The sequence below is a fragment of the Clarias gariepinus genome, chromosome 9 (assembly GCF_024256425.1).
Source record: "Clarias gariepinus isolate MV-2021 ecotype Netherlands chromosome 9, CGAR_prim_01v2, whole genome shotgun sequence".
Lineage (NCBI taxonomy): Eukaryota > Metazoa > Chordata > Actinopteri > Siluriformes > Clariidae > Clarias > Clarias gariepinus.
The window spans coordinates 17,528,097-17,543,580 of record NC_071108.1 but is presented as its reverse complement, the minus strand read 5'-3'; the positions used below and the strand labels follow the sequence as shown (position 1 = coordinate 17,543,580).

The window sequence follows — 15,484 nt, the reverse complement described above, 5'->3', positions numbered from 1 at the left end:
CAAGGCGAACAGGAGTGTCTTTTTTTCTGCTTTGACAACTCTGCCAGAGCCTTGAGGTTGTTTGGGTCATTTATTCTGCAACTCCTGTGGATTTTTAGAAAAATTTAGATAATTTTAACTAATACTAGATAATTTTTAAACTGTTACCTTTCAACTGGATTATTTCTGACTTGAAACAAAGGTAATGTTATCTGAAGAGCATTGATGGCTTTTAGAGCAGTCCATTCCCACATCATTTCCATTTTACTAAAACACATCTTTGTACTTGTTTATTCAACATAAACACCTAATTAATAAGTGGTTAAAGAAAAACTGGGGGAAAAATAGGTCAAAGAATTTAAAAGTCCCTGCCAATTTCCTTTTTCTGGAATTTCCTTTAAGATCAATAAAGTTATCTATCTCTCTCTCTCTCTCTCTCTCTCTCTCTCTCTCTATCTATCTATCTATCTACAGTATCTATCTATCTATCTATCTATCTATCTATCTATCTATCTGGTATGTACAGGTCAATATTCAACAACTCTATAAATATATTTAAATATGTTAAAATATTGTATTTTTACAACTGTCTTTACTTGGTAAGAGTAAAATAAAGATAACAGATGTATTTTATGTAATGCATATGAGAAAAACATACAGTACACCATGCTACTATTCTTCTTTAGGCCATTTTTTCCTAGGGCTGCTTGTTTACCGGAACATGATTGTAACTGAGTGTTGAGTTTAAGACATTAACTGAAGCTTTGCAAAACCATTAAAAGTAAATCCTCCTGGAAATGGAGCAGACATCTTTAAATAGCTTATTGCACAGACCATACTTTTCGGTCCACATTGTTGTGACTCACCATTCAGGTGCAAGTCACACTAAAACAAGTCATATTGTTTTTAGGTTTTGTCCATACTACAATAGCATTTTCAGGTCAATTGGTAGAAAATAGACTGTTAGCCATGCACATGCGCATCTAACACATTATTTCTTTTCATCATTTCCACTTTTCATTATTGTTAATGGTTTGGACAGAACACACAGGATATTCTTTATTCAATTATTATTTACTGCATTACTCTGCATTGCTTCTTTATTATACAAATTGATTGAAACTGTAGTTCTACCATCCTCAAATCTACTGCGGATAAAGGACTACAAGACATATACTATGAGTAATCAAACAGGTTTTAGGGTCATTTTAGTGTTGATGCTAGGAAAAAAATGGATAAGGAAAGTTCACAATATTTATTATAATATTTAAGCTATTTATTTATAGGAGCCTGGTGGCTTATTTATGATTTCACATGAGAATGTAAATATCAGTAAAATTTTCTGTACTGAAGCGTCAGATTCAGTAGCGGCCAGTCAATAACAGACGCAGGGGTGCCGCCCATTTAAAGTTAGGCAGAGAAGAATGCTACTTTAACATGTAATTATTTAACATCATAATTATTCATTTTAATAATTCAATAAAGTCATTTAGTCACAATATTCCACTGTATTTTTTATATAATTTATTTGCAATAAAAAAAAATCTAAACTGTATTACGTTCATTTGAGTTCGTGTACGCTGGACGCAGGACAAACGAGTGTCTATGCAGGTACATAAAAATTTTTTAAAGCATGTGATTTAAGGCTGAGCTCTAATTGGATTTTTTTTTTTAATCATCCTTGGGACAATTCCCAACAAATCTTATTAACGGTTAGCAGATTGTTAGTTAATGTACTAAATAGTAAGCGACGTGGAAGACATCTAAATATTAGAGAAAATTCTGTAATTTCTTTGCTAAAATACCCCGACCGGACGAAGAAAGAAAAAAAGTTAAAGAGCTTGGACCAGATTGACCTGCTCTTCTAATTAAGCAGCAGTCAAGTGATTGTTGCCGAGTCTACACTCTGTGCTTTTCCAGCACTTGTTATGGCTAATTACAGGTGATTATTAAAAGTTTTATTTAAATTTTGTTTGTTTGTAGGAGTTTAGATTGACCCTATTCCAAAGTAATGGGCAGGTCAGGTTAAGAAGGGAATAAGGGAAAGTGCAAAAAGCGATGCACCCTCCATGCATAGTGAAAGCTGTACAAGCCTCTAGAAGCAGCGGTATGATCTGGGGTTGTTTTCGTTGGTCAGTTCTCAGCTCTGCAATAATATTTGCCAGGAAAATAAAGGCAGCTGAATAACTGAATGAGCAGGTTATCACATCGTTATCACACGTTTTTCTTTCCTGATGACACCGGCAAATTGCAGGACTTTTACTTTGAAAGAGTGGATCTGGGAGCATAAGCAATCATTTTTACACGTGATTTGGCCATTGAATCCTCTAATGAAATATTAAGTTGATCAAATGGAATATTACAAGATGCAACTTTTTTTTTCTTTTGGAACTAAGCAGAGTACTTTTCCATTAGACATGATCAAATACGTTTTATCAACATAATGAAAGGATTTAACATGAGGATAAAGTGGCAACAGTTTGAACACTTCGCTGGGCTTTTTACAGCATTCAGTCACCTAGCCATTAAACACAGGCAGGGCCAAAAAAAAAAAAAAGATACCTAGTATAGAACTACCAAACACTTTCTGCCCTGAAATTTTGCAGGGGCACAAACACAATGAGCTCTTTAAATTCATGTTTATAATTAATGGACTCACTAATTTTGTCTGTGATTAGGCCAGGTCATCCAGCAGCTGGAGTCACAGATGGAATTTGAACACAGGGGTGTGACGACAAATGCTGTGTGGCAAAAAAATGCTGCTGGAGTTAAATCAAGTTAAAAAAGTATGCAAGAAAAGTACATTTACATGAGAAAAAGTCATTTGTAAGTCAGCTATGTAGGCAGGTATTTAGGACATAATTCTTCTTAATTAAACATATTTGTTTTTTGGGGACACACAAAAGATTATCATTACCCTTTGACATGGCATGACTGATGTTTTATGCAAACAGATTTGAGCCATAATGAGTAGCTTTTACATTTATACAAAATGCAACTAAATATAAATATAAAACATAAAGTGTTATATGACCTGCATGGACAATGTACAGTATACATATTGAAAGTTAATGCTACAAATATTGAAATAAAGCAACGACCTTCCTTCCCCTTAGCCATTACATATTCTCACTACTACACTGATTGTGTATGAAAATGACCTCCAAGTCGACTACATTTTCTTATGCACATTTTTCTAAAGAGGGGTTGGATGAGATTACAGCTGTTCAACTTTGGCAAGGTTTACTTAAGTCATGTCACAAAAATTACAACTCTTAAATAAAAATAGCTCATCTCTCTCCAACATTAAAAACAAGAATCCCAGTGTCACACAGACTAAGATGGAGTGTTTTGTGGTTTCCTAGCCCCTAAACCCGATCTTAAGCCCCTTTCATACACCCAGGACTCCAATGAGAAATCGCAGCAAGGATGATTTTGGCAAGGATATTGGCATACTCTTAGAGATTTCCTGGAACTCCTGGGCTCTCATGGGGCTCTCTTCAAACTCCCCAAGCATCTCTTCAATCTCGCCAATCTTGGCAAAAAGCTTCGGAATTATTGGACATGTCGATTTTTTTCATAGGCTTTTCACAAAAAAAAAAAAAGATTGATACATTTCTCTTGAAACGCTCTTCTGGCTCCTGGTGAGATTGAAGAGTATTGGCGAGTTATCCAGGGGAGAGTTGGCAAGATCAAAGAGATCGTTGGCGAGACCTCCCAACAGGAGCGGCTCAGCACATGTGGCGCTAGCGTCGTTTCTCGCACCTTACTTGTGGCTTTCTCGCCAAGCTCTGCTCATATTCACAGGCATCTCATTGAGCATTTCTGTACGTAGTACCTTTTCTTGGTCACAGCATGATCGTTTCGTCAAAATCGTGAGAAAGGCGAGGCCGATATTTCTCGTTGGACTCCCACTTGTACAGTATAAAAGCTTTAGTGAAGTACAGTATAAAGCTTTAGTGCTGTACTTATGGCATGCAGACAGCTTGGACATTTGGACACTAATATTGATCTTGTAATTGTAGAGACTCTAACTTTTAATTGTATCTTACTCAATATCTTCACGAGCAGTGGAATTAAACTAGCAGTACTGTAAAGCGGGAACATTCACTATCTATATTTAAATGCTGAAGTCAAGAGAATTTCTTGACATTTATTGGTGAACTTGGATGACACACACACTCAATATAGAGTCAAGTGTGCACAAGCTTTGTGGGAAATCAGCGATGGATAAAACGCCATGGCCACTTGACACTATTTATTATGGCCTCATTAAAACAGAGACAACACTTGGGAAAGATTAGGGCTGCACAATCAATCAAAGTGGAATTAACTCTCCTTCCACATAGCCTATTGTGTCTTTTCTTTTTGTGTGTGTGTGTGTGTGTGTGTGTGTGTGTGTGTGTGTGTGTGTGTGTGATTGGGCATATCTGACGTGGAGGATGTAGTAATGATCTAATGATCAATTCCACTTCCCCATCTTCCACCCTTCGAATTAGCTTTACATTATGCTTGCTGTCAGACTTAAAAGGAAAAGAAACACAGGAAAAGACAAAGACTCAGCTAGTTTCCTGAAAGGCGGCCAGGGATCTGAAGCTATTGTGCAAACAACATTAAGCAGATGTTGTTCTTCAAAATCTGTGCTACAGCCCGACTCCACTCACCTTGCTCCTGCTTCCTAATAATGAGTCAACAAACGAGGAAGTGTAATCTGTTACTAATCAGATTTAACCTTTTGGATCATTTCAAAAGTCTTTGTGCGTTTTGTGTATTTTAAAGCTATTGGATACCAAATGTGCACATGTTGGAATTGTTGCCAAGACAACCAGTCCAAGTCCATAAGCACAAACATGTTGAAATGTAGGTAATAAAACACAGCAGGGCTATTATAAGAAAAAAAATTGTGGCGGCACGTGCCTGGTCAACTGCCAGTTTCTGAATGGCGAGTAGAGTCAGACAAAGTAAGTAATAAAGACCTACACCTGTGCAGGATTTTTTTTTTTAAACAAGTGTTCTGTGTTTCAGTGAGCTGCAAGGATAAAAGGGAAAGGCAGGGGAGAGAGAGCACAGCACAGAGCTAAGTGTTAGTAGATGTGCAAAGTGAAAAAAAAAATTAAAGAGCACTTTGTAAATTGTCCCAAATCTGCCTTCTATCTCCTCATTTCTAGTCCACCCTGTAGAAGTGTCAGAGACAGGGTGGTGTAATGCAGTCAGAGGTGACGTTACGACCCTAAACTTGATAACAATAACAGCAAGTCTGAAGTGGTTTATTCCTTTTATACCACCGCAGTTTGTCAACAGTTCTTTTTAACTGCTTATGGTTTCAATAGGGGTAAAAAATGTTGCTTGTCCTGTTTCTGAGAAAACCTAACACCTTGAAGGCTCTGTAATACACCAAGACTTCTTCCTGAAAACTTCACTGTACAAAATGTTCTTTATTAAAAGAAATAAATTAAAAATAATTATTTAAATCTATTAAATATGAGCTTTAGGTTACAGGTAGTATTTACTATTTAGTCTTTGTGTAAGCTAAGTATTGCATACATTTTAGTTCTGTGCTATAGAAATTAATATTTTATAATTTATTGTCTTAGCCAATCAGCACTCATTAGAAGTACTTCATTTTTTACTTATCAGATCCGGCCTACAGTATATAAGGCGGCATATCTCTTGGCCATCTCAAAGTCCTTAGGGATTCTTGTACTACCAGCACTCTTTGGGCTGATAACACAGTGGTTGTACTGGATCATTATAGTTGACTGTGTACAAGGTGCACAATTACTACTGCAAACACAGAACCAAACAATTCCTTTTTTTTTTTACAGTATTTCCTGTGTGAGTCATAAATCTTGTGGGTTTTTTTTTTCTTTTTGGTAAGGTAATGATTAATTAAATGCCTTAGGCTTTCTATAACAAGTTCCTTCTCTGTTTCCCTCCTACCCCATCTGGTTAGATCACCAACCGCTACATCTATGACACAGTGTTGCTGCTGGCCAATACCTTCCACAGGAAGCTGGAGGACCGCAAGTGGCACAGCATGGCAAGCCTCTCCTGCATCCGCAAAGGGTCCAAGCCGTGGCAGGGTGGCCGCTCCATGCTGGAGACTGTCAAAAAGGTAGGACAATGCCAGAAAGTGGGAAATTTATGTGGGCGTGTAAATTCCGAACATTTGTGTGAGGTTTTGTGCATATCCCTTTTGTTTGTTCAGGCGTAAATGTGTATTCTGTCACCTGCAGAGTTTTGATGGACAGCTAGATATTTTCCAAAATGTCTTTTACTTCCTTACCAGCAGACATGCTTTCAACCTGGGGTTTTTATTCTATCATGCCTGGAAAACAGCAGGCCTGGATAGTGTGTGAGCTTCTGTTGGCTGACGCACTTTGCGCTCTGTGAAGAATGACCTTGCCCTCAGGTTGCTGTAGCGTATCTGTATGCAGACTTATCAGGACTTCTGCCACCAGAGATATTACCCTGCTGAGGCCAGTTATATAAATTGTGTCTATCCAGTACTTACAGAAGTCTGTGTGTAAATCCACGGATGTTCAATACCTATTCACTGGATATTTAAAAGACAAACTCAAATGTTATGTAGAATGTCTGACATATGATCTTATAATTAGTGATTGCCTGTCATAAGCTTTCATAAAAATTCATACAATACAGATAGATACAGTAGATGACTTAATTGTCATTCCACAGTACAGGTAATCAGCACCGAAACAGGAATTCAGCATCATATAAAGTATATCAGTACAAATATTGTCAAAGATACAGGTTAAAAGGTAAATTGTATGTGTCTGTATATATACATGTATACACACACACACATACAATTTACCTTTTATCTACTGTAAGGAGGAGTTACCAGGTAATAAAATGTTGCTGAAAAGAAAGAACACATCTATACACCTGAGCTGGATTTGATTCTAAAACCTGCAATGGACTGTAGTGTATTTAGGGTGTTTACTAAAGATATATATATACACAATGGTAGGCACAATGAATCTATATTTGACAACCAGTTAAATAGTAGTTGCCATGAAACTGTATATTGCATAGTTATAATGGAATCCTTTAATTTATAAGATATCAGCAAGTGTTAAATATGATCAATAGGTCTTGTATGTTCAAGTTAAAAATTTACTTGAATATCTGTGAGTATTCAGTTTCTACAAATGAAAATACACTGATATATTGAGATAGTATGGGATATACACAATAAATCTGCAATAGTGGTGAAAGAGTTGTTGAAAAATTACAGCCAATAAGTTGTTAGTGGTGTAACTGTGTAGTGCAGAGTTTAAGGTTATGGTGGTGGCGAAGAAGCTGGCCCTGAACCTGCAGGTCTTTTATCCATTCATGCATCTTTAGTAAACACCCTAAATACACTACAGTCCATTGCAGATATAGAATAAAATCCAGCTCAGGTGTATAGATGTGTTCTTTCTTTTCAGCAACATTTTATTACCCGGTAACTCGTCCTTACAGTAGATATAAAGATTTTAATGTTATTTTATATTCGATTGCTTCACAAGGGGCGTTCAAGTCAAACCAGGACTTAATGAAATTTCTCATGAATGATGGCGTTAAACGAATTTACATAAACAGATGACTTTATGCACAGTAGGAGATGGGTTGGAGCCCACTGCAGTCATTCACGTGAAAATCCAGCAATTGAAAAGCCTAATCCTAGAATCCTTGTTGACAACTTGCAAAAGAGATACCTCCGTCTGTTGGAACTGTACACACAATTATTCACGAATGCCATTACAGGAACTGGGAGTTACTGCCATCTTCTCTGTACAGACCTGTCCTTACTTTTCCATTTCCAGACCTGCCATTTCCTTGTCCTATACAAATACCAACAAATTCAATCCCTGAGCTGATAGTTTCTTCTTTTGGTAAATATTGTACTAAAAATTATGGTTATGCTAAAAATCAGACTAGAAAGAAAATTTTTACATAATTTTATGTTATGTCTTTTCCCCCACTGTCTGCCTCAGATGGAGTTTCTCAATTGGCTCACTACTTGTAATTGTTAGCTTACACTCAGTGGTGGGTAGTTCACTGTTTGGGAGTCTTTATCTCTCTGCACAGTAGTGCCATGGTACTGAATTGGATTTTGTGTGTTATGGATATCTTGTAAATAAAACACCAACATACAATGACTATTGCTAAATATAAAAGCTTTGTTTGCCACAAATAGACAATTTTCATGTCATTACTCACTTTGTTTTCATATCCAACTTGCACAGTTCTATCTTCAACAGACAATGTAACCACTGTATGTAGGACAATGTATCCTGCATGTATTATTATGAGTTAAAGTGGTTTGTGAACTGTAAATGGGAAGCCTTTCTAGGCCATAAAATGATGTTAAGTGTTTTTCACAAGAGCAGGAAACCCCTTAACTATTGTTACTGCAGGGCATTGTTACCCCAAACCAGAATTTCAAAGACTATCTACATTATTTCTTTCTCTAACAGACCCCTAGTTTCAAGTGCAGATGCATAGCTTAGTCTGAAGTGTATTATACATTTATATGGCCACAATTATCAGAGTCTTGACAGTCACAATGTTACTGGTATCTACTTAGTGAGGGGTCATTCATGAACGATTTGTTCTTTTTAAACGAGTCTTTAACGTGACTCAAAGCAAGTATTCTCAGAGAGTGATTTGTTCATTTTCTAATGGGCGTGCATACGCAAAGCATCGCAAAGGTTATTTAAGGAAACAGAAATGAGTAGTTACCTTTGAGTTGTTTATTCCGAATCATATGTTCTTTTGTCACATGACTCCCATAGACACCATAAAGTGCAGTACACAGAAAACAGAATTAAACGGTTCTTCTCAATGAGTCTTCTAGTCTTAGCCATTTGTTCTTTAGTCACGTGACTCCCATAGATGCTATGCAGTGCAGTAAATTTAAAAGAACGATTGACTGTAATTGATCATTTGTAGCAAAGATTCATTTTTCTGATTTTTGGCATGTTGAGTAATCAGCCATTCCAGCAAAGTGGAAGATAATCATATATATCAACCTTTAATTATTTTAAAACATTTAATTAATAAATTCATCCCTAATTGTACCTTACACACTATAAATGGAAAAATGAAAAAAAGCATACATGCCTTTGTTAACAAATCACAATAATAGGAATAATTAATTATCATTACTGTGTTATCACATCCACAGTATTTGTTTCTCATATTGTACAGCTGAAGATACTTGACAACATGTTTTGTCAGATTTATAATTTATAGTTATGGTTAACATTTATTGTTTACTCGTGTTTAAGAAAACTGTAAAGTCAACAAGACTATACAAGACTATACAAGGCAAGGCATAAATAGACAGCGCAATCAAAATCCAAACATAAGGAAACACAATCAGCAAATACACTAGTGACAGGACAAGGATTGAACCAGGACTGAAATAACAACAAAAGCCCAAAGAAAACATGAAAAGAGCATTTATCGCACCTTAAAAACAGTCATTAAAGGAAGTAATTCATAACAGGCATATTTTTCTACTTTACAGTACTTAATTTAAAAAAATGATTCTAAATAAATATAATTAATATAAAATATAAGCAAGAGCAATCATATTTGATTCAATTAAAATATTAACATGCTAATTTGTATTAGCCTATAAACAGTCACAAATAAAACAAACATTAGCAGTAGCATTATATTATGCTTTAAAGTTCATATTTGTTGTTGTTTACTTCATATTTGTCTGCCAATTAAACACCCCCCACATTTAATATCTTATGGCCTTTTTTGTGGCAGAGGGTGATTCACAAATATTAATACAGTGAGCCATTTATTTCAATCAGTGATTATACAAAATAAACCTAGCTTCAATCCAAGTTCCACAGCTAATCTACAAGTGCTGTTGTGGGTTTTATGCTCCACTGCTCATTGTAGGCCTTCTACTGTACATTCATATGATATTTTTCCACCACCTGACCGCTGCTTGTGTCTTGTTCCTAATTGTGCTTCATGATTTAGATTCATCTGCAAACTTTGTACAGATGAATAAACCCTGCCACCTTTTACTGCACTGCTTTGCATTTATGTATTGTTACCTAAAGGGGGAATTGGGTTCAACTATAGTAGTTTCTAAATAAATTAAAATATAACATCACAAACAGTCAAAATTAACTAAAGAAACATAAGTTATAACATTAAACCATACTGTAGAAAAGCTAAGGGGATCACTAAAAATACTGCACATTTATTTTAAACTTTATTGTTCAGTTCATTATAAACATTAACCAAACTTACACTGAATTTAAAAAGATCCCACTTACAAAAACTAGAAAAAGTGTAAATAAAAAAGTATTTGGCTTCTTTAAAGGAACTTAAAAATAATCTGTCTGCATCATTGTACTTTACTAATGAAACTTTGTACTTTACACTCTATTAATGATGCTTAAAATTATTATTATTATTATTATTATTATTATTATTAAATAATGTCAATTCAAGTTACCCTTTGTGAAGTGCATTTTAGTTTTCCAATACGTATATACTGATATTATTACTATTATTATATTATAATTACTAATAATTATGTTTGATTTATTTACCAATTTTTTCCAACTTTACATAACCCTTGAATAAAATAAAAAATAAAGTTGGGAGAAAATTTGAACAGATTAGGTAAAATAAAATATCAAATCAACATAAAGAAATGTATCAGAGATCAAAGAACATAAATTCACATACATTTAGTGAGAAATAAGATAAAAACCAAAGCACATATGGAACATAAGCAGCAGTGAATAACTCTTAAGGGAAACCCGATACTCTAGTTATAACACCATATGCCACACCAGTGATGAAGAATGCCAACGGTGTGCCATGGTGCAGAACTGTGGACAGCCCTGTTGTTTAAGTACTGAATATGCTAGCAGACAGATAAACTGTGCAGTGAATATAGAATAAGGATAATGTTGGCTGAATATGGTTAAAAATACCTGTATTTAAATCTAGCATGTAGTTTAGCAGAGAAAGAGCACTGCAGAAGTATAATTGGGAATTGATGCATTTTTTCTGTTGAGCACTTTTAACAACATTTAAAGAATATAGGAAGGTAATTCTGATAAACAAGGTAACATGAGGATTGAGTGATAAGTCATAAGTTGCACACTTTAAGATTTTATTCAATGAGGTGGCCAAATCACGCATTTAAATGATTCCTAATATTTCCAGAACCACTCTTTCACAAATTGAGTCCAAGAATATGCCTGCCCCATCAGCGAAAAAACAAAACAAAAACATAATTGATGTGATAACCTGGTTGTACATTCAGGTTATACATGATGTTTGTAAAGCTTTTGCACTTCCCTTCTTTCCCTGATGCGCCATCGCTGTGGAATATTGTCAATCTGAACTCTTTAGACCACATGACCTTTTCCATTAGTCCAAAGTCCATCTTTATGTCTCTTTTTTTTTGGTTTAGCCTTATTAACCACAAAGTTGTTCAGTCCCAATCCTTTGAGTTTTTCTTACAATGTGTGTTAATTATTGTTTTAGTTTCACACGAGAGGGAGTGTTGTTATACAGAATATCAGCATGGCTGTGTTGCAGCTGTAGGCACAATGGTGCATTTTTAATATAAATACATTATTTTCTTAGGAAGCATTAACAGTGTCTTACAAGACAGGCTGGTAAAGGGAAATGCATTTACACAAATTTAAAGAGAATGCTTTATTACTTACATAATGTTTTAAAATAGAACAAAAAAAATTATCATTGTTCCCTTTAATTATTGTTTAACAAACATCTATCTTTATAGTAATGCTTCCTTTTGTCTTAAGTAATATTCACCCTTATTGTAAAGTGTTACTAAAGAAGGTAATGTATAATATTGTATTTACTTTTTCAGAGTGGAGTAAGCGGTCTGACAAATTTGCTGGAATTTAATGATAATGGAACAAACCCCAACATCTTTTTTGAAATCCTGGGGACAAACTATGGAGAGGACCGTGGCCGTGGAGTCAGCAGGGTAAGAGCCTCAATCAGTTACAACTTGTTGCTTTCATATTAACTCTCTTTTTAAAAAAAGATGAGATGCTTAGTTAGTTTTAACAAGCAAATACTTTTAATTGGTGATCATCACAGCAGTATAATTAGGACCACACTGCAGGTGTGAGGTATTTATTTAGATTCTTGGGTATGGAGAAGTCGGGTGGCTGTTCGGGCAACTGTTATGCAGAGCCCATCCCCTACTGTAAGTGATTTGTAGAATAATGAATGCATTATATCTGCTGTTTTTGCTTTAATTGCTTTAGTCATATTTCAGTGTAGTTGCTTGGGTGAATGTCAGCTCTCATCTGTCTTCGTTTTCCCTGGGGATTACAGATCCATCATTCAGCACAGTTCTGCTCCCAGGGACATGCAGTTTATTGCTCATAAAAGTTGCCCCTGTGCTAGTACTTGTTTTGTTTTCTTTATTCTTTCACTGCAAGGGCTATTGAATATAATGTGTTTGATCACTCATTAAAGGAAACAATGTTATGCAGAGTACATTCCCAATCTAGTTTGATTGATGAACTAACAGCTAGTAACATGACAGAACTACACTATATAAAGTGCATGTCACTGTCAAAGTTGCCTGGAAGGCCAAACCAAGAGTGTTCATAGGCTAAATTTAGCAGCACTCATTAAGATCAGGGTGACAACATTGAAGACTGGAAGCCTTCAGCACTTTGGTGGATTAAGAGTCAAATGTCTTTGAAAAGTATGCCTTGCCATAAAAATATAACTGATTTGACCACTTCATCAGTACTTTTTTTTAGCGTTACTGATTTTCTGTTTTATTGGATAGTGTACAGTAATGAGCATTTTCTGCTTTGTCCTTTTGTGGCTATGGGTCAAAAAACTGGTGAAATTCTTACTGCCTGAAGTCCCATTACTGCATTGGTAGCTTTGTTATGATACTCCTTCTGTGTTTCTTCTGCTTAAATAAAATGGCTGATAGAGCTTGAACTCCAAGTATAATTTAATCCTGATGGCTTAGAAAAAGATAAAGGTGAATGCTGCTGTTTAAGAATCTTCAATACATTATGATTACTCTGCATTGTAATTGTAACCCTGCCATAGCAATGTTCCCAATGTTTGGCCTTTGGATTCACAGCACCTACAGGGCATAAAGAAGTTAATTGTTTATTGTGCATTATTACAGTTGAATTAAATCGTTTGTGTTACACTAGACTGTGCTTTTAATCAAATAAAATAGAGCCACATTGTATAATATAGAGCTCCACACATGAGCCTCATATTGAAAACTGAAAAACAGGCAAAGGGAATTAAAAAGGGTGGTACACGGGGTGAAGTCAAGGGTTAGAGCAATTGGCCATAGAGGAGTGCCATGTTAATGATTCGTGGCTTCTCATTGGCCGAAGAGTCTCATCCTACTTTTAAACTGAAAATCTCCTGATACACTAGAGCATTGAATGCTACTGTGCACAGATTAAATTGTCTGATCTCATTAAAGATAATTGTTCTCGAACAAAACCAGAACCATACCACACATCCAGAGAATGAAATGAATATTTTAACTACAAAGTAATTACATTAAGCAAGATTTCTTAATGAGGGAAGGTAATTGCTTTCGAAGGGATCAGATACTGTACGTGTAAAGCACTTCATTCTTCTCACCACTGCTTTAGAACTACAGTATGCAGAATACCAATTGGCAGAGATAGAACTGGAACATGAACACTGTGATGTTATTATGGGATTCTGTGCAATATTTATTGACACAAACTGGTGGACCAGTAATGTGTCACACTTGGCTTACATTATTCATTTTTTCTTTCATGGATATTTAGTAAGTATGTTATCCTAGGCAGTGTCACAGTGGGTTTGGATTGATTCCTGTAGATATCCCAAGAATACTAAAATCTTGAATCAGGTGCAAGACACCATTCACACACTGATGTACATCTAGGGCCAAAATTAATGCAACCAATTCACCACATAGTCATGCAGAGATGGAGAAAAATCTATTCAGTTATGAATCGCAATTCTTTTGTGTGATGGCTCAATCTTCTTATTGACTTCAAATCTATTTATTATTATTATCATTATTATTATTATTATTACATTTATAATAAAGATGCACTGGTTGATCGACCTGTAGAGATGACTAAAATTGGCTGGTTGCTAGTTTGATTGGCTATAACTTGTGATCAGGCTCAAATTTAACCAATTCTGTACAGACTTGTGCGATTCTGCATAAGCTTCAAAGTGGTGCAACAGAAACACATTTTTTATGGCAACACATTTTCAAAAATCTCACACATTAAAGACAGCCGATCTGGCTTCTTCTCCAAACTTCAAACAATAAGCTCAAAAACACATTAGGCGTAAATTAGTCTTGAAAATCGCATGCCCGCAGCCTCTTAACCCACACTCTTACTGTCAAGTTTAGATTTGAGATTTTGGAGGCATTTGAGGCAATAAACATCATCGTTCTGTATAATCCTGCTGGGGTACAATCTAAACAATTCACATATTTTAATCCTGTGTGGTGGAAGTAAATTATTTGCTAAGTTTGTGTGAAAGTAAAAACTATGGCAAATGACATAAGAGAGGGCGGCACGATGGTGTAGTGGTTAGCACTGTTGCCTTGCACCTCCAGGGTCCGGGTTCGATTCCCAACTGCATGGAGTTTGCATGTTCTTCCGTTCTTGGTGGGTTTCCTCTGAGTTCTCCGGTTTCCTCCTACAGTTCAAAGACATGCAGATGAGACTAATTGCCTGTAGTGTGTAAATGAGTGTGTGAGTGAGTGAGTGCATGTGTGACCCTAAGTCTCCTGGGATAGGCTCCAGGCTCCTGCCGCGGCCCTGAATACAGGATAAAGCTGTATAGACAAAAATGTGAGAGTGAGACATAGCAGAGGTTTGTGTTACAGAGTAAAAATTTGTTTTTTTGTTAAAATATGTTAAATTAAATGTTATAAACTTGCATTTAAAGTTACAGTATGAGACATAAAAGAATACAAAGGTTAATTACTCATGTTTAATTTAGTTGTGAAGCTGTTAAACAAAGCTAAGGTATAAAATCTTTCAAGTTATGACAACTTTATAAAGGGTCATGATCTTAAAATTGTAACAATTTAAAGCATAGGAATGAACCTGGGATCTTGGAGCTGTGAGGAAGCAATACTAACTGCTGGATAATTCTGCTTCCTGGTCTGCATTAATAAGAACAAAATAAGGTTGACCTATTCTGCTAATATATATATATATATATATATATATATATATATATATATATATATATATATATATATACTCATCTTCTGAGTTTTAACAGAGCACCATAAATATTGTTTCAAACCAAGAAACTACAAGTTTGCAACTGCATGAAACCCCTGCCGCACAGGAAAATTGTCTCTGATCTCTCAGTGGAAAGGATGGCATTATTTTTGCCCCTGTCAGTCAGAATGACACTTGGGTGTCGGTAATGTTTAAATAAGTTGTGTTCA

General features: G+C 35.5%; 1 protein-coding gene across 4 annotated transcripts in view; it reads left to right on the top strand.

Moving 5' to 3' along the window:
• The window catches only part of grid2 (glutamate receptor, ionotropic, delta 2), a 547,500-nt gene that overhangs the window by 351,537 nt on the left and 180,479 nt on the right, over positions 1 to 15,484 (top strand). For all 4 annotated transcript variants that reach the window (XM_053504059.1, XM_053504056.1, XM_053504058.1 and 1 more), the window contains exons 7-8: positions 5,933 to 6,094; positions 11,876 to 11,995. In XM_053504059.1, the coding sequence (XP_053360034.1) occupies positions 5,933 to 6,094; positions 11,876 to 11,995 (282 nt within the window). The remainder of the gene's footprint in view (positions 1 to 5,932; positions 6,095 to 11,875; positions 11,996 to 15,484) is intronic.